Source organism: Gnatocerus cornutus, chromosome 4 (assembly GCF_029298725.1).
Source record: "Gnatocerus cornutus isolate USDA-ARS CGAHR chromosome 4, icGnaCorn1.1, whole genome shotgun sequence".
In the NCBI taxonomy this organism is placed as follows: Eukaryota; Metazoa; Arthropoda; class Insecta; order Coleoptera; family Tenebrionidae; genus Gnatocerus; species Gnatocerus cornutus.
In genome coordinates, this window is record NC_142236.1 from 3,669,931 (window position 1) to 3,690,730 (window position 20,800).

Here is a 20,800-nt window from a genome sequence, read left to right on the forward strand (position 1 = left end):
AATGACGCGCGAGCGCAACGGCTCTGATTGGAGGGAACAATCACATTAGAAGATTTCGGGCTTTATTTTTCCTAATCCGATCCTGCAGTTTTGATGATGCACTGCGGTTTTTTTGTCGGTCAAAGGCTTTGAATTATTTTTATTTGCCTCAAAAAATTATCAAACTACGATTGTGTAATTTGGCACAATTGACAGACCAGTTAAAGAAATAATGTGTCAAAATTTTACCGCTGTAGCTCTAAAAAATAGCAAAATTACAGACTTTAATTAAAAATTTTGGCAATTTTTGATACGTTTTAAGAAAAAACCGTCTTATAATTTTATAATTTGGCAGACTTTATAGAATAATTAAAGAAAATAATTTTTCAAAATTACATAGTTGACTCTTAAAGTACCAGAATTAGAGATTTGAAAGTCAAATTTGAGCAATTTTTGGTTTTACGAAATACAAAAATGGTAAAAGTTGGCCCTTCCGCCCGAAAATTGTGTAACTTGGCACAGTTAATAGGCGAGTTAAAAAGAATCTTTTTTTCAAAATTACATTGTTAAGGCTTTCAATACGAAATTTTGTCAATTTTTGGTTTGTCCTAAGAAAAAAAATTCGTAGAATTTGTCCCTTCTGCCCTACAATTTTGTAATTTGCCACAGTTCATAGCCCAGCTATGGAAAATTATCTCCCAAAATTACAATCCTATCGCTCCAAAAATACGATTAGAGCTTTCAATGCCAAAGTTTTACAATTTTTGATTGATCCTAGATTTTTTTTTTGTAAAATTCGTCTCTTTGGCTTTATAATTGTGTAATTTGGCATAGTTGAAGATAATAATTTTTCAAAATTATATTGTTAGTCCTAAAAATACGAGATTTGGAGCTTTTAATATCATCTTTTGGGAATTTTTGGTTTGCCTTAAGGAAAAAAAACTTTTTAAATTAGTCCCTTCTGTCCTATAATTTGGTAATTTAACACAGTTTATAGACCAATTATGGAAAATTGTCTCCCAAAATGACAGTCCTCTCGCTTCAATAATTCGAAACTTAAAGCTTTTAATACCAAAGTTTTTTATTGATCCTAAGAAATTTTTTGTAAAATTTGGCCCTTCGGCCCTAAAAATGTGTAATTTGGCATAGTGAATAGACGAGTTAAAAAGAGTAATTTTCTAAAATTGTATCTCTATAGCCTTAAAACTATTAAAGTTGGAACTTTTAAAACCAAATTTTGGCAATTTTTGGTTCGTCCTAAAAAAAAATAAAAAAATTTGCCCCTTTGGCCCTACAATTGTATAACTTAATACAATTAATAAGCGAGTTAAAAAATGTTTTTCCAAGATTAAATTGATGTAGCCCTAAAACTTCTAAAATTGGAGCTTTTAAAACCAAATTTTTACAATTTTTGGTTCGTCCTTGAAAAAAAAAATTGTAAAATTTGTCCCTTTGGCCCTATAATAGGCGAGTTATAAAGAACATTTTTCTAAAATTATATTAATTTAGCCCAAAAACGACTAAAATTGGAGCTTTTTAAACCAAATTTAGACTATTTTTTGTTTGTTTTTGGAAAAACACTTGTATCTCTTTTGGCCTAAAATTTTATAATTTGGCACAGTTGGTAGGTTAGTTAAATAGAATAATTTTATAGAAATACAATGATCTAGCCGTTAAAAAAACAAAAATAAAGCTTTCAATATCAAATTTTAGTAATTTTTGGATTGTCCTAAAAAAAATTGTGAAATTTGTCCCTTTGGTCCTATTATTGTGTAATTTGACAGAGTTAATAGGCGAGTTAAAAAGAATATCTTTCCAAGACTATATTGATACAGCCCTAAAACTACAAAAATGGAAGCTTTTAAAACCAAATTTTGTCAATTTTTGGTTCGTTTTTGGAAAAAAATTGTAAAATTTGTCTCTTTCGCTTTATAACTCTATAATTTGACTCAGTTGATAGGTTAGTTAAAGAGGATAATTTTATAGGAATACAATGAAGCAGTCCTTAAAATACCAAAAATAGAGCTTTTAATATCAAATTTTGGTAATTTTTGGATTGTCCTAAGAAAAAAAATTGTGAAATTTGTCCATTTGGCCCCATAATTGTGTAATTTGGCGCAGTTAATAGACGAGTTTAAAAGAATGTAGTCCTAAAACTCTTAAAATTGGATTTATAAAACTAAATTTTGACAATTCTTGTTTCGTCCTAAAAAAAATTTTGTAATATTTGTCCTTTTCGCCCTATAATTCTATAATTTGGTCCAGTTGGTAGACTAGTTAAAGAGAATAATTTTATAGAAATACAATATTGTCGACCTTAAAGTACCAAAAATAGAGCTTTCAATATCAAATTTTGGTAATTTTTGGTTGTCCCAAACAAAAAAAACTGTAATTTGTCTCTTTTGCCCTATATTTCTGTAATTTGGCACAGTTGTTAAACTTATACATATAAGAGACTAATCTTGCAAAAATTTATTCCCGTCACTTTGAAAATCGCAGAATTAGAGGATTTTGCTTAGTCCCAAAAATAATATTTTTAAAAATGTATTCTATTTTTAGGCTTTACAATTTTCCTTAATTAATAACTAAAGTGCTAACTTTAGCAACCAGCCCAAACCCTAAAAATAAATTTTAGTTTTTCCTAAAAATAAAACTCGATGAAACAGTTCCAGGTATCCACCTCCATAATTAAAACTCTCAATTTAAATTACCATTTAATCTATCATCAGCAATAGACCCAAACTGCCCCTGCCGATTAATTAACTTTACGCATTTCAATTAATTTCTCTCAAATTATCCTATTTTTACCCAAACTAATCACCTAAAAGCTTTCCAGAATGAAGAAATGAATAAAGCTTGTCCCCTTTCGTTTGACTAATTTAAACGACGCCCTCACAACAATAGGCTTGAATAATCTGAATCATGTTGGTAGCACTGCGGCTTGTTTTGCAGTTAATTGTTTCGCGAAGGTGTCAGGAGTACCAACCCATTTCAAACTCCAAAGCTTCGATTATAATTAAAGAAGAACGAGAAATGTGATGTGATGTTATTTGCAGACAATGATATTTCACGTGTTTCATTTTGTTGACACATGGAGCTTGAAATTACGTCTGATTAAACGAGGAGAAAAAATAATGAAGTTTGTTTATTAGTTTATTCACGTATTGGATTTGTTTGGCGCCGGTTTTTCTGACGAGAAAAATTTCTTTGCACATGTCAAAACTGTAACATAAAATGTTTATTTACTTTTTATTGTAGAAACAAAGATGATAACTTATCAGTGCTAAACTTCTGACATGAAGTCTGTAAAACCTTATCACTTAACACCTGACAGGTCACCACTTTTTATCTTCTTTTCTCACCGTCAACATGTCCGTTCTTATTTTTTCTTTGTTGGTACCTCTGTCATTCGCCACAGATCCGAGAATCGTAGGCGGCCGTATTGCCAACCCCGGGGAATTCCCGTACCAGGTAACCAAAACTCCCTAAAACTCCCCCTAACTCTTAACTTTCAGGTGTCGCTGAGACTCTCCTACAGCAACGCTCATTACTGTGGTGGTACCATCATCACCCCTCGCCACATTTTAACCGCCGCCCATTGCTGCTACTACAACTGGGGCGGCGTTCGGCCTCCTTTTATTATAAAAATCGTCGCCGGGCAAATCCCCCTGGCCCTCACCCCGAGTACCATCAGCAGAAACGCGAGTAAAATCATCATCCATCCGGAGTACGACGATGGTAACTTAGCGAACGACATTGCCGTTATCGAACTGGAATCTGATTTACCGACCGAGGCGACAATTCGACGGATTCCCCTAATTGGAGGGGTGGTACCAACCAATACTTCGTGTACCGTCTCAGGGTGGGGAGTACTGAGTTATGTAAGTTGGTACGACTGTGAGATCGCGTGATTTGCGAGTAGAATTCAGGTCAAGTGAGCCGTGATCTTTTGACAACGAGTGTCTTCACGGTGTCTCGAGAGGAATGTCAAAGACGATATGACGTCATCGATTACACGTTGGCAGATGGAGTCGTGTGTGCGGTGAACGACTATCGCCCGGCGGATTCCTGTCAGGTTGGTACTACTAGGGAGTTTAGTTTTGTGACTATACGAGAGCTCATTGCTGTCGGTCCGCTCTTTAAAAAGTAAAGTTGGCAGCAGTTGCTTCTAATTTTTATTAGTAACAGTTGGCAGGTGATGCGCTTGACCTTGACGCAACTGTGACATGCGCAGAAGCTATTATCTGTTCATTCTGCTAGAATCGAATTAGCCATAGGACGGTACTTTGAAGTTTGTTAGATGGATTTATTTTATTCCAAGAACAAAAATTGTAAAATTTGTCTCTTCCGCCCTTTAAATTTGTAATTTGGCACAGTTAATAGGAGGGTTAAAAAGAATAATTTTCGAAAATTATATTGATGTAGCCCTAAATGCTTCAGAATTAGAGCTTTTTAGACCAAATCTTGACAATTTTTGGTTCGTTCTAAGGAAAAATTTGTAAAATTTGTCCCTTCCGCCCAATAAATTTGCAATTTGGCACAATTAATAGCCGAGAAAAAGAGAATAATTTTCCAAGATTCTATTAATGTAGTCCTAAAAGTACCAGAATTAGAGCTTTTTAGACCAAGTTTTGGTAATTTCTGGTCCGTCCTAAAAAAAATTGTAAAATTGTTAAATTATAAATTTATAGTTTGGCACAATTAATAGACGAGTTAAAAGAAATAATTTTTTAAAAATATATTGATATGGCCCTAAAAGTACCAGAATTAGATATTTTAAAACCAAATTTTGACAATTTTTGGTTCGCTTCAAGAAAAAAAATTGTAAAATTTATCTCTTCTGTCTTATAATTCGGTAATATGGCACAGTTAATAGGCGAGTTAAAGAGAATAATTCTATAAAATTATATTGATGTAGCCCTTAAATTACCAGAATTGGAACTTTTTAGATCAAATTTTGGCAATTTTTAGTTCGTCCTGAGAAAAAAAATTGTAAAATTTGTTCCTTTTGCCCTATAAATTTGTAATTTGGCACAATAAATAGACGAGTTAAATAGAACAAATTCCCAAAATGATATTGCTGTAGCCCTTAAAATACCAGAATTGGAATTTCAAATTTTGGCAATTTTTAGTTCGTCCAGAAAAAATAAAAATGTAAAATTTGTCTCTTTTGTCTTATAAATTTGTAATTTGGCACAATAAATAGATGAGTTAAAGAGAACAAATTCCCAAAATTATATTGCTGTAGCCCTTAAAATACCAGAATTGGAATTTTTTAAACCAAATTTTGGCAATTTTTAGTTTGTCCTGATAATTTTTTTTTTTTAAATCCGTCCCTTTTACCCTATAAATTTGTACTTTGGCACAATAAATAGCCGAGTTAAAGAGAACAAATTTCCAAAATTATATTGTTGTAGCCCTTAAAGTACCAGAATTAGAGCTTTTTAAACCTTTTGTCACTTTTTAGTTCGTCCCAAGAAAAACAAATGTAAAATATGTCTCTTTTGCCCTATAATTCTGTAATTTGACACGGTTAATAGGTAAGTTAAAAAGAATAATTTTTTAAGATTATATCGATGTAGCCCTAAAATTACCAGAATTGGAGTTTTTTTAGATAAAATTGTAGCAATTTTTGGTTCGTTCTAAGAAAAAAAATTGTAAAATTTGTCTTTTTCGCCCTATAAATTTATAATTTGGTACAAATAATAGACGAGCTGTTGATGTAGTCCTAAAATTACTAGAATTGGAGCATTTTACGTCAAATTTTGGCAATTTTTGGTTTGTGGCCAGAAAAAAAAATTGTAAAATTTGTCTTATCCGCCCTATGAATTTGTAATTTGGCACGATAAATAGTCGAGTTAAAGAAAACAAATTTCCAAAATTATATTGTTGTAGCTCTTAAAGTACCAGAATTAAAGCTTTTTAAACCTTTTGTCACTTTTTAGTTCGTCCCAAGAAAAACAAATGTAAAATATGTCCCTTTTGCCCTATAATTCTGTAATTAGACACAGTTAATAGGCAATTTAAAAAGAATAATTTTTCAAGATTATATCGATGTAGCTCTAAAATTACCAGAATTGGAGTTTTTTAGATAAAATTGTAGCAATTTTTGGTTCGTTCTAAGAAAAAAAGTTGTAAAATTTGTCTTTTTCGCCCTATAAATTTATAATTTGGTACAAATAATGGACGAGCTAAAGAAAGTGATTTTCCAAGATTATGTTGTAGTCCTAAAATTACTAGAATTAGAGCATTTGACGTCAAATTTTGGCAATTTTTGGTTTGTGGCCAGAAAAAAAATTGTAACATTTGTCTTATCCGCCCTATAAATTTGTAATTTGGCACAATTAATAAACGGACTAAAGAAAGTAATTTTCCAAGATTATATTGATGTAGCCCTAAAATTATTAGAATTAGAGCTTTTCACGTCAAATTTTGGCAATTTTTGGTATATGGCCAGAAAAAAAATTGTAAAATTTGTCTCTTTCGCTCTATAAATTTGTAATTTGGCACAATAAATAGACGAGTTAAAGAAAACAATGTTCTAAAGTTTTAAAGTACCACAATTAGAGCTTTTTAAACCAAATTTTGTCACTTTTTGGTTCGTCCCAAGAAAAAAAAAATTGTTCCTTTTGACCTATAATTCTATAATTTGGCACAGTTAATAGACAAGTTAAAGAAAATAATGTTTCAAAATTATATTGATGTAGATGAAATACCAGAATTGACGTTTCTATACCAAATTTCGTCAATTTTTAATTCGCTCTAAGAAAAAAATTGTAAAATTTGTCCCTTCCGCTCTATTATTGTGTAATTTGACATGGTTAATAGGCGAGTCAAAGAGAATAATTTTCCAAGATGATATTACCAGAATTGTTATTGTAGCAATTTTTGGTTCGTCCTTAGGAAAAAATGATAAAATTTGTCCCTTTCGCCCTACAAATTTGTAATTTTGCACAATTAATCGACGAGTTAAATAAAATAGTTTTCCACGATTGTATTGAAGTACAAGAATTGGAGCGTTTTGTACAAAATTTTGGCAATTTTTCGTTGGTCTTAAGGAAAAAAAATGTAATATTTGTCTTCTACACCAAAAATTTTCGAAAATTTACATAGCAGCGTGGACTCTAGTTACTATTTTAGGGAGATTCTGGAGGACCCCTCGTTTGTCAGGACTGCCTCGTCGGAGTCGTCTCAAATGGCAAAGGATGTGCTAATAAGAGCTTCCCGGGGGTTTACACAGACGTGCGGTACTACCAATCGTGGATCCAAGAAGTAGTAGGCTGGGATAACCTAACAGTGACAGAAGTGGCAATTTTAGACAACTGGAACGTCTTAGATTGGTTCACATCGGCGGCGATGTCAAATTTCCAGAAAATCGTCGTCAATTTCGTGTTTCTTATAATTGTAGATTTGTTTAATTAAAAATAAGAGAGAAGTTGGCGTTGTTTTTTTGACGTTTGAGAGCAGGGGTACCAACACACCGCAACAAAACCGCGTCTAATTGAGCTTGAAGCTCATGAGGGCTCTTGGAACGATGCGGGTAATTTCAAAGGAATATTAAACACCACAAGAACTTTTCCGCCAACCTTAAGAGGAAATTACGTATTCATAAAGGACAAGAAAGAGAAATGTCGTGCACGCACCCATCAAGCTATTTATACCTCTTTAAGTTGGTACGACTGGAATGAAATTGGCAGGTCTTAAACCCCTATTAAACAAAACCCCTAAATTCAAACAAATTTCCTATCATCCAAACTTTCCAAATAAATTACGTAAAAAGTGAGCTTTTCCTTTCAGTGTGGGGGATGCATTCTACAGGTGTCGGAAAGCGGTTTCGATAACATTCCGAAATGCAACAAGTACGAAATAACGTGCTTTTATATCAAAACTAGATTCCACAGCATCACGAAAGTTTTGAAATTTAGGTGCTTTCGTACCTTGCTGGTAGTGACATTCCGGTGTTCGACTGTAGTGGTTGTAGCGACGGTTTTGTGGTGAAAGAAGCATTCAAAAATTGATTGTAAGTTTTGAAAAATTCAGTTCTCGATATCGGTGGTGAATTTTTTAAAAGGGTGGATCACGAAATGTCGGGAAAATCGGTTTTCAGGGTTGTTTATTAACTTTTGGAGGCGGGGGAGAAAAAAGGTTTTTTAAGAGTCTGAGGGTAATTAGACGGGTAATTATAATTGGTCGTGCGTGAATTTATTGTGTGCTGGATTTCACTTAAATGTTTCGGGTTCAATGTTTTTTAATATAATCAAATCGAACGTTTTTCTAATTGGAATTAATTAAAAGTTGACAGACTTTTTATTCAAATTTTTAATTAACAGGCATCACACTGAATCTCCCAATTTTCCAATATTAATTAAATTAATTGAACTAATAAATTTCTAAACTCGGTCCTTTGTGTTAATTTACAATTAATTTAATTAATTGACGATAAACTTCATTTGTGCTTTTGTAATTTTTTTACCCAAACAGGCGGTAATTTGGCGCAGTTAATAGACTAGCTAAACAGAAAAAAATCGAAAATAAAAACAGATTATCCCAAACTTTAATCGCTCATAACTCAGTTATTTCTCGTCGTACGTGGACTTTGAGCACGGATTTGGAATCTGCGTGATATTCCGCGTAAACTAATAATTCTATAATTTAAGTTTGCTCTAAAAATAAGCGAGATATCGACCGAAGTAGATTTACGTAGTTTCGGTCGGGATTTTATTTATTTATTTTTCTATCAATATTTTTATAAAAATATCTCGTTCTGGCAACAACCCGGAATTAATCGGACGTAATTCAGTTATTTGTTGACCTATATGAAAAATTAGCACAGTTTTGGATTCTGCGTGAAATTCTGCGTTAAATGAGCACAAACTCCGGACAAATAAACGAGATATTGACCGAAATACCGAATTTTTTGAAAACAATAAATTTTCAAACACGCTTTCTTAATAGAGAAAGCGCAAGATTGTTTAATCTTAATTTTCCTTTAGATTTGTCTCTTACTAGTAAACGTGCTAAAATCAGTAAAACCCCAGAACTTGAATGTTTTAAGATTAAAATCACCAGAAAACCTTCTAAAAGAACCTTTTTAGTATTTGTGGTTTAGTCGTTAAAAATTTCTAAACTCTCATAGTTGTGAACGAAAATTCTGCAATTTGACACCGCTAATAGAAGTTTAACAGACACTAAAACCTAAAAATTTGAATGTTGTAGCATCAAAACTACACGAGTTTTTACAGAAGTTTTTGAACATTTCTAGTTCGTTCTTCAAATAAAAATTTCTAAATATTCAGTTTCTTGTTCTAGAATTCTGCAATTTGGCACAATTAAGAAGAATAACGAAAGTAATAAAACTGCCAAATTTGAACGCAATAACAATAAAATTGGCGAAGTTTCGAGATTTAGAATAATTTTTTGGACATTGCTGGTTCGTCATTGAAAAAAAATTCTAAAATTTTTCCTTCTTATTCTAAAATCCTGTAAATTAACACAATTGATTAGAATCTTAAAAGTTGTAAAACTGCCAAATTTGAATGCTGTAACATTAAGATTACTAGAGTTACGAGTTTTCATAGAAACTTTGTTCTTGAAATAAAAATTTCTAAAATTTCTCTTCCTTGTTCAAAACTTTTGAAATTTAGTACAGTTAATAAGAGTATTAGAAATAGTAAAACTGCCAAATTTAAGTAATGTGAAATCAAAACTACTCGAGGTACAAATTAAAAATTGTCCACAAAATCTGTTTCCGCCAAAATTCCTGAGCTTAATGAGTTTTTTTTTGATACATACGAGTGACTTCTGGCTTAAAATAAGAACCGTATTCTTATATGTAATTTTAGACCTGAAAAAGACATTTCGCTTCACCATTTTGCGTTATCTGTTCACATTCCAGAGTTAGAGCTTGTAAAATTAATAATAAATCTATCGAGTAAAAAATTTAGACTTAGAAGAATTGGAATAACGGCATTGTTAAAATCCTGAGACAATTCTCAGACAAATAAAAAATTAATTTTCAAATCAAGAAGTCTGGATTTTTAGCAAAAAGTTTAGTTTTTGGTGGACGTATATAAAAAATTAGTACAGTTTTGGATTCTGCGTGAAATTCTGAGTTAAGAGCGCACTTTGCAAGTTTGCGTTAAAAATAAAACGAGATATGACCGAAATACATTTTTTTTAAATAAATTTTTCAATTTTTCGTTTTTTTTATTAGAAAAAGCTCTAGATTCTTTAGTCTAAATTAGTCCTACATTTTCTTAATTTTTCCTTTAGATTTGTCTCTAACTAGTAAACGTGCTAGAAACAGTAAAACCCCAGTGTTGAGTGTTTTAAGATTAAAATCACCAGTGCCAACAAATTACAAAAAATAATTTTAGTAGGTATTTATTACTGTTAAAAATTTCTAAACTCTCATTTTTGTACAAAAATTTTGCAATTTGGCACAGCTAATAGGAATGTTAACAGGCAGTAAAATGTCCAAATTTGAATGTTGTACCATCAAATCTACACGAGTTACGAGTTTTAACAGAAATTTTTGAACATTTCTAGTTCGTTCTTCAAATAAAATTTTCTTAATATTCAGTGTCTTGACCTAAAAACCTGCAATTTGGCACAGAAAAATAACAAAAACATTAAAACAGAAATTTGAACGATCTAACATTAAAACTGTCACAGTTACGAGGATTAGAAGATTTTTTTGGACATTTCTGTTTTGTTTTCTTCTTGTTTTAAAATTCTGTAAATTGACACAATTGAGTAGAGTCCTAAAGATAGTAAAACTGCCAAATTTGAATGTCGTAACATTAAAATTACTTCACTTACGAGTTTTCATAAAAACTTATAGACATTTCTAGTTCGTTTTTGAAATAAAAATTCCTAAAATTTCTCTTGTTTGTTCTAAATTGCTGCAGAGTATTAGAAATAATAAAACTGCCAAATTTGAGTGCTGCGAAATCAAAACTACTACGAGTTTGAAAAAAACATAAAAAGTTCACAAAATCTGTTTCCTCCAATTTTCTGAGCTTAATACAATTTTCTAGTACAAACGAGTGATTAAAGACAGGACCGAATTCTTACATTTTGAGACCCGAAAAAGATACTTCACTTTTTAATTTAATTTGGTTTTAAAAACTACCGAGATATCACCATAGTTTCGGTCCGAAAATGTTTTAAATTCTTTTTGTATCAAGACATTTACAAAAAAAAACAAATAAAAAAATTAAAGCCACCAGCAAAGATACTGTCGGAGTGTGTAAGAATTTCATAAAAGTTAGTAAACGATCTCCTTTAGAGCAAACATCGCCACTGTCTATGAAATATTCTACCTACAATTGCGAAAACTGAAATGTCGCGTCTTTAACTTTATCCAGTTTGAATATTTTATATGTCTTCGGAACTAAATCAATGAAAATGTGTGCTCTTGAAGCGGCCATAAATAATAATTTACTATCTAAAAACCGCTTCTAGAATTAGCCAAATTTGTGCGCAATTTCCCTGCCCAGCAGCAAAAAAGTCAATAAAAATATTGTTTTGCCTCTTAAAGAATTTAAACTTTTGTCTCGAACTTCCCCGCGTGGGCGTCCATTCGAAATAATTCTTTACACGTCCAAACAAAAACCCAATTTCCATGTTTATCCCCAATTTCAATAGTAAATTAGTTTCGACAAGTACTCTTGTAATTAGTTTGATTGAGTAGAGCGTAATAAAGGATTTGATGTGTATTAAATAGTAGTCTTTTATTGATACCAACACAAACATGGTAATGAGAGTGATCAGTCAAACCGTTCCAATAAAACGAGAGATAAACGTATTTTGATGTATTATATATTTTATTAGAGTATAAAGCTTCCAAGTGTAATGAGTCACGTGAAAAAGTCATTACTCTGGTTAATTACTCGTGGCAACTTGAAGAATCGGTTTGTTTTTTCTTAATCAATTTAGATCGAGCGGAAATTCATAATTTATCTCCTAAAAACTTGCAAGTGCATTAATAAGACACACAGAGCTCATTCCATGACGTTTCGTATTTACTCAGTATTGGATTTATTGTTATTTATAATTGCTTTCACTGTTTTGTTTGGTGGAATAATAAAACGTGGATTTTCAGGGATTATCCGCGTATTTACTTGCTATTTTTGGTCCGCACACTTTCAACAAACTCAAACGCAGAATTTTACGAGCAATTCACAAGTTTGTACGAAAAAGTGTAGTGATTTTAATTACAATAATTAGTTAATGAATCGCAATCTATAAATTTTGTAGCGTCGTAATTAATTACAATAACCGCACCGCCGTGTCGAACTATGAATAATAAATTTCTAATTAACATAATTAATTAGAATTGGATCGGGAAACAAGTTAAGGTGCCAAGGAGGAGTGTGTTTTTTCTCTCACCAATTTGTCCCAATTTTCCCTATCGATTTAGAAAATTTCCCTCCCTTTGATGTGTAATTGATCACATTAAGGAAGTTCGACGCTTCAGTTTCGAAATCCGAGCAAATTGAATATTTCGAGACTTGTCGGCTTAGTGTGACACGGAATCATTGAACGTTGATCGATGAGAATTTTATAATAAACGAAAACATTGTATTTTATAGCTGTACGCCTTCTTGCAAAATAAAATTTCCCATTTTCCATTATTTATTTACCTACGAACGATTTCTATAGCTTTCCTTCCAATAAACTTCTCAATACTGGAGCTGTGCTATTGCTCCATCAGAATTCAAAATCTTATCTCGTTTTTACGACTTTTTATTATTATAATCGGAGCTAATATTTGCGCGGTCGTTTAATTGAGAAAACCCAATTTCTGGCACGTAAAAACACAGTTTATGGTGTTCATACTCGCACTGAAAATTGAGGTCTATATTGGGAAGTTTTCTGATTAAGATTTAAGTTAGTGGGAGGAACTTGACAACGGCGACTATTACGATGTGCATAGAAATGGGGATTTTCAACAGTCGCGGTTGTTTGCACTGTTTGGATTTCAGCAATTGGAATAATTTCAGCGTTCTGCTCAAAGCAAAGTGCGGTCGGAGAGAGTTCATTCTTCTCAGAAAATTTAATGTGAACACACACTTTACAATGTAACTCTTTCAATTCTGCGCCTATCTTCATGAGGTTTGCTTCATTTTACGCAGAATTGTCTCAGGATTTTAACACTGTCGTTTTTTCTTTTCTGTTAAGATTTTTCTAGGCGTGGTAAAATTTATTGATAGTTTTGAACGCACTCTAACTTTGGATTTTGCAAAGCGATCAAGAAAAGTGTCATTTTTAGATCTCAAAATGTAGAATCTACCTCTGGCATTAATACAGAGATCATTCTTTTGTAGCAAAAAAAAATATCTCATACAGCTTACAAATTTTCGTGGACACGGATTTTAGGCTGTAGCTCGTGGAATTTTCTTCTTATTTTCATACAGCTTTCGGTATTTTACGTAAAATTGTCTCAGGAATCTAACAGTGTCTTTATTTTAATTGTACGTTGTTTTATTCCAAAGATATTTGCGAATGAACATCAAAAACAATTTTTGACTCAGTTGATTTAGGTAGTTAGGTTTGAACGAGCTTTAATTTCGGAATGTAGACGAATATAGCAAAACGGTAAAGTGAAGTGTTTTTTTAGGTCTCAAAATGTAAAATCCAGATCTGACATTAAACCCAAGATCACTCTTGCAGCCAAAAAAATTAATTCATGGAGCTCAGAAAATTTGGTAGATATACAGATTTTGGGCTGTAGGTCGTGAAATTTTCTCCTTATCTTTATACAGTTTTCTGTATTTTACGTAAAATCGTCTCAGAAATCCAACGGAATTTTTATTTTTATTGTTTGCTAAAACATTCCAAAGATATCTGCGATTGAACGGCTAAAACAACTTTTGACTCAGTTGATTAATTGTTAGTTTTGAACGCGCTCTAACTCTGCAATGAGAACGGATATCGCAGAACGGTAAAGTGAAGTGTCTTTTTTGGGTCTAAGAATGTAAGAATACGGTCCTGGTATAAATCCAAAGGTCACTCTTTTGTAGCAAAAAATTAATTTATGGAGCTCAGAAAATTTGCTCAACACTGATTTTGGGCTGTAACTCATAGAATTTTCTTCTTATCTTCATACAGTTTTTTGAATTCTACGTAAAACTGTCTCATAAATCCAACGGAGACTTTACTTTACTTGTACGCTGTTCCATTGCAAAAATATTTGCGATTGAACGCAAAAACAATTTTTGACTCAGTTGATTAATTGTTATTTTTGAACGCGCTCTAACTCTGCAATGTGGACGGACATCGCACAACGGTAAAGTGAAGTGTTTTGTTTGGGTCTCAGAATGTAAGAATACGGTCCTGGTATTAATCCAAAGGTCACTCTTTTGTAGCAAAAAATTAATTTATGGAGCTCAGGAAATTTGATCAACACACTTATTTTGGGCTGTAACTCATGGAATTTTCTTCTTATCTTCATACAGTTTTTCGAATTCTACGTAAAGCTGTCTCAGAAATTCAACGGTGACTTTACTTTGACTGTACGCTGTTCCATTCCAAAGATATCTGCAATTGAACGCAAAAATAATTTTGACTTAGTTGATTAATTGTTATTTTTGAACGCGCTCTAACTCTGCAATGTGGACGGACATCGCACAACGGTAAAGTGAAGTGTTTTGTTTGGGTCTCAGAATGTAAGAATACGGTCCTGGTATTAATCCAGAGGTCACTCTTTTGTAGCAAAAAGTTAATTTATGCAGCTCAGAAAAGTTAAAGGACACACAGGTTTTGGGCTGTAACTCGTGGAATATTTTTCTTATCTGCATACAGTTTTTTGTATTGTACGTAAAATCTTCTCAGAAATCCAACGGTGTCTTTATTTCTATTGTACGTTATTCAAATCCAAAAATATCCGCGATTGAAGTTCAAAAAAGAAATTTTGAATTTATTATCAAGTTTTAACAGCTTCTATCAGTCTCAGAAATGAAGAAAAGTCTGGTAAAATAGGCCTTAAAGGCAAGAAGCCGGTCCTGGTTTGACTTTAAAAGACGATCTACGTCATTCCATGCAGCTATAATTTTTCGAATTGCTTATGACGTCACACTCACCCGGCGCATCCACCATTTTCCTTTCATTTTTCAAAACAAAGTAATAAAATGTGTGTTTTATTAGCTTCTCACCATCACAGTAACAAATCAAATAAAACTAGAGCTAGAACGTGAAATCCAATACCTCGTACTTTAATATTGACTCTCCAACTTTAAAAGACTGAACATCTGAAATCGACATTCTTGGCGTAAAATCTCTTGTTGTTTTCGCTCAGCTAACGACTTCCTTTAATTATTTATTTGATTCTAGGAGTCAAGTCGGTAATTCGTGCCAACAACAAAACATAAATAACCCCAAAGTCCTTCCGCGGTCGGAAACAATAAAGAACCAATCTGTCAAACACAAAGACCCTTTATGCTGTCAATGCCCAATAAGTCCTCGCATTATGAGCACGACCAGACCATAATCGATATCGTTAATAGTTGGACCTTTCACCTTTTCCATCGTTTAAATTAACTTGTTGAGTTGAAAGAGATTCGTTCCAATTACTGTTAAAATATCTAGAAATTTAACGACATTTAGTATCTGTTAAGAGCTTTTAAGGCGAAATTAGCTGCTATAGCGGATAAGCTATATTATACATCAAAAAGCCACGCTTCCAATTTGGATTATGTAATCAAGCTTTCGCACCTGAAGCTCGATTCAATTTGACACTAATGAGCCCTGAAATTTTTTCAGATGTGGCGCATCATAGTCACGACTCTGTTCTACATCGTCATGGTCGAGACCAGACCCATGGAACCCATCGATGGGCCGTACTGGGACATCTCCATTCCAGCCCAACAGTTGTTCCCACAGAGAGTTTCCCGAAGGAGTTTCCACCAGAATTTATACAATCCTGGTAAAGATTTCATTTAAAATCTAGCGCTTCCATCAAAAATCGCGACAATTTCGTCGCGGAAATTGCAGGAAAATTGCCGCTTTACCTGCGAGCTTTTGTTGGAAAAATAAACAATTTGTATTGTGTTGGCAATTAGCACGTTTTGTCAGCGTTGAATAAGCTTAATTGCAGACGTTGACTTAATAAGTTAATACAAAGGAGCTTGCGAATGTCAGGACGAACACTGAGATGCATTTATGGAGGAATTAAAAGATTTCAAGCTGGGGATTTCTCGGAGAGGCGATGAAATTGTAAATGGGTTGGTAGACCTGTTCTTTAATCCCGAACTGTCAAAGAGTTGAAATTCCAGTGGTTTCAATAAGATCATAATTAAAACGTGCGCAATGAAAATGAGATCACAATTTTAGCGGGATATTTTTCTATTTTCGCAATTTAATGCTTTGAGTAATTAGCATGTTTCACGGTTTTATCAAAGGCTACAATTTTCATATTAAGCGTAAGAGTTTGAATTCATTTTCAGCGCAATGAGTACAAATGTGGAAATAAAATTCAATATTGCAATGAAAACTAGTTTTTCACTAGAGTCTGCAATTCTTTTTAATAAACATTTTTGTTATTTTTTACTATTTTTACTAATGTACTAAATTTAAAAATTATATAACCATTATATCAAATTGTAAATATGTTTGGTCATTAAACGTAAGAAATTTCAAAATTATAGAGCGATGGTGCCAAATTTTAATTTTTTTTTTCAGAAAAAATTCAATTTTTTTAATTTAAACCTTTAATTGTAATAGTTTTGGCCGTCAAGCAATGGAATTTGAAAGTGTCACCAGTCATATTTATTTAATTTATAGAGCAACAATGATAAATTTTAGAAATTTTTATTTTCAGAATACACAAAAAGTTTTCAAAATTTTTAATTTAGACCTCCAATTCTAGTATTTTTGCCCGAATAGCAGTAGAATTTTGGGGTATTACTATTGTTGGTTTGGTTATTAAAAGTACCAAATTTCAAAATTCTAGTTCAATGCCGTCAAATTTTAAAAATTCATACATTAGAGTAAATGAAAAATTTTAATTTTTTTTATTAGATCTTTAACTCTAGTAGTTTTGGCCGTATAACAATGGAATTTGGAGATGTTACTAATCATGGTTTGTTCAGTAAAAGTACCAAATTTCAAAATTGTAGTGCAATGGCGTCAAATTTTAGAAATTTTTACATTAGAGTAAATGGAAATTTTTATTTTTTTTACATAGACCTCTATCTCTAGAAGTTTTAGTGCCAGAACAATAGAATTTCTGGAAGTTACTATTCATGATGTGATTGCTGAACACAAGTAATTTCAAAATTATAGAGCAACGTTGTAAAATGTTGGAAATTTTTATTTTAAAAGGATTTTTTTTTGAATTTTTTTGTTTAAACAGCTAACTTTAGTAGTTTTAGCACCAGAACATTAAAATTTTGGAAAATTGTCACTCATGATAGGATTGTTAAGTGTAGAAATTTTTAAATTTATAGAGCAACAATGTCAAATTTTAGAAATTTTTACTTTCAGAATACACAAAAAGTTTTCAAAATTTTTAATTTAGACCTCTAATTCTAGTATTTTTGCCCGAATAGCAGTAGAATTTTGGGGTATTACTATTGTTGGTTTGGTTATTAAAAGTACCAAATTTCAAAATTCTAGTGCAATGGCGTCAAATTTTAGAAATTTTTACATTAGAGTAAATGGAAATTTTTATTTTTTTACATAGACCTCTATCTCTAGAAGTTTTAGTGCCAGAACAATAGAATTTCTGGAAGTTACTATTCATGATGTGATTGCTGAACACAAGTAATTTCAAAATTATAGAGCAACGTTGTAAAATGTTGGAAATTTTTATTTTAAAAGGATTTTTTTTGAATTTTTTTGTTTAAACAGCTAACTTTAGTAGTTTTAGCACCAGAACAATGAAATTTTGGAAAATTGTCACTCATGATAGGATTGTTAAGTGTAGAAATTTTAAAATTTATAGAGCCACAATGTCAAATTTAAGAAATTTTTACTTTCAGAATACACAAAAAGTTTTCAAAATTTTTAATTTAGACCTCTAATTCTAGTATTTTTGCCCGAATAGCAGTAGAATGTTGGGGTATTACTATTGTTGGTTTGGTTATTAAAAGTACCAAATTTCAAAATTCTAGTGCAATGGCGTCAAATTTTAGAAATTTTTACATTAGAGTAAATGGAAATTTTTATTTTTTTTACATAGACCTCTATCTCTAGAAGTTTTAGTGCCAGAACAATAGAATTTCTGGAAGTTACTATTCATGATGTGATTGCTGAACACAAGTAATTTCAAAATTATAGAGCAACGTTGTAAAATGTTGGAAATTTTTATTTTAAAAGGATTTTTTTTTAATTTTTTTGTTTAAACAGCTAACTTTAGTAGTTTTAGCACCAGAACAATGAAATTTTGGAAAATTGTCACTCATGATAGGATTGTTAAGTGTAGAAATTTTTAAATTTATAGAGCAACAATGTCAAATTTAAGAAATTTTTTCTTTCAGAATACACAAAAAGTTTTCAAAATTTTTATTTTAGACCTCAAGGACTAGTAGTTTTGGCTGTTAAACAATAGAATTTGTAGGTGTTACTAGTCATGGTTTGATCATCAAAATTATCAAATTTCAAAATTCTAGTGCAATGACGTCAAATTTTAGAAATTTTTAAGTTCGAGTGAATGAACCATTTTTAATTTTTGTTATTTAGACCTCTAACTCCAGAAGTTTAAGTGCTAGAACTATGGAATTTCGGGAAGTTAATATTCATGATGTGATTGCTAACCACAAATAATTTTAAAATTATAGAACAACATTGTCAAATTTTAAATTTTTTTATTTTAAATCGAACTAAATTTTTTCGATTTTTTTTATTTGGACTTGTAATTTTAGTAGTTTAAGCACTGGAGTAATAAAATTTAGAGAAATTATTACTCATATGAGAATAGTTGAGCGTAGAAAATTTCAAATTTATTGAGCAACAATGTCAAATTTTAGAAATTTTTATTTTCAGAGTACACAAGAAGTTTTCAAAATTTTGAATTTAGACCTTTAATCCTAGTAGTTTTGGCCGTAAAACAATGGAATTTAAAGGTGTTACTAGTCATAGTATGGTCATTAAAAGTACCAAATTTCAAAATTCTAGTGCAATGCCGTCACATTGTAGAAATTTTTACTTTAGTGTGTATGGAAAATTTTCACTTTTTTTATTTAGACCTCCAACTGTAGAAGTTTTAGAGCCATAACAATGAAATTGTAGGAATTTACTATTCATGATGTGATTGGTAGACACAAATAATTTCAAAATTATAGAGCAACGTTGTCAAATTTTAGAAATTTTCATTATAGAACGAATAAATTTTTTAATTTTTTTTTTTATTTTAACTTTTAATTTTAGTAGTTTTACCAGCAGCGCAATAAAATTTGGAGAACTTAACAGTCGCATGACGATTGTTAAGCGTAGGAAATTTCGAATTCATAGAGCAACAATGTTAAATTTAAGAAATTTTCACTTTCAGAATCCCCAAAAACTTTTCACAACGTTTTATTTTCCCCTCTAATTCTGTTAATTTTAGTAATACAGCAATGAATACTTAAGAACATCAGACAAATGTAACATTTCTCGCCGCCAGCCAGTTATGCTAATGACCCTTCCAATTCATTATAAAATTAGAGACCGACCGCAATGATCACATTGAAACCACTAAAAATGTTCGCAATTTTTTCCAGACGCTGACTACGACCTTCTCATCCCCCAATTCTCCCAAAAACGCGCTCTGACCATGTTATCCCGTTGGAGTCCCCTTGGAAACATCGGGAAACAAAGAACGCCCATACGCAGTAATACCAACCTAAACAAGGAACGACAACATGGCCAGCCACTTCGATGGGGTTAAAACGTTAAACGCATCATCGACAATTACCATTATCAAAGACAATTATTGTAAAGAGCCCAAAAAATCGGTCATGGCCTATGTGCAATACCTCAAGCCCAGTATTGCCCACAACGGCCCTACTGGACCATGGTTTGTTCGTTTTTGGTAATGGTAATCTGTCAAGCTATACTACAAGACTGCAGTAATTACTTTTAGTTGGAATGTTCTTATTTATTGTTTAAATTATGCAATAAGATCAATGGAGTGTTAAATGCATGTTTTTGGTTATTTACTGTGTACACATTTACTGTTTACTGGGTGTTTGTAATTATTTGAGTTGCTATGTATTGTTATGTCATGAATAGAAAGTTTGAAGAATGTTCAGCATTGACTAATTCTATTTTTTTTCGGTTCAACCTTTCGTCGAAACACGATTGTGCGCAACACGCTTTTACAACGCCAAAGTTATAAGAAGTAAAAAAAATTGTAAATAAGACTGCTAATTTACTTTTTTTAAATCTTTAAATATCTGTCAATTCATAATTATAACTAATTAAGGATTGAAATCGATAGGATTTACTTATTTCAAACATCAGATTTCAATTATGACAACGCTAAAATCATAAAAACTCAAATTAAAAAAAAATAAATGGGATGCTAATTTACATTTTTTGATGAATATTTAGATATCTGTCATTCATAAATACGACTAATTAAAGACTGAAATTGATCGGATTTACTTATTTTGATCTTTTTATTTTAGTTATGGCAATGTCAAAGTCATAGAAAATCTAATAAAAAAAAATTATAAGTGCGACTGCCAATTTACATTTTTACGAAATTTTTAGATCTATTTTTAGATATGTCAATTCATAAATACAATTAATTGAAAGCTGAAATTGACAAGACTCACTTTAATCCTCTGATTTCAATTATGACAACGCCAAAGTCATAAAAAGTCAAACAAAAAAA

The 20,800-nt window shown here is 31.6% G+C and overlaps 1 protein-coding gene across 1 annotated transcript; it reads left to right on the plus strand.

The window, feature by feature from the left end:
* Positions 1 to 7,908: 7,908 nt before the first annotated feature.
* On the plus strand, positions 7,909 to 19,946 carry LOC148176092 (uncharacterized). The gene is made up of 3 exons (XM_088034327.1): positions 7,909 to 7,999; positions 15,745 to 15,907; positions 19,683 to 19,946. Exons 2-3 carry the CDS (start codon positions 15,745 to 15,747, stop codon positions 19,847 to 19,849), a joined length of 330 nt encoding a protein of 109 aa, XP_087890453.1. The 5' UTR covers positions 7,909 to 7,999; the 3' UTR covers positions 19,850 to 19,946.
* The last annotated feature ends 854 nt before the right edge of the window (positions 19,947 to 20,800 follow it).

Excerpts from the sequence above, each read along its gene's own strand:
- LOC148176092 (XM_088034327.1), top strand. The coding sequence starts at position 15,745 with ATGTGGCGCATCATAGTCACGACTCTGTTCTACATCGTCATGGTCGAG. Across the intron at positions 15,908-19,682 it reads CCAGAATTTATACAATCCTG|ACGCTGACTACGACCTTCTC; the intron begins GTAAAGATTTCA and ends AATTTTTTCCAG.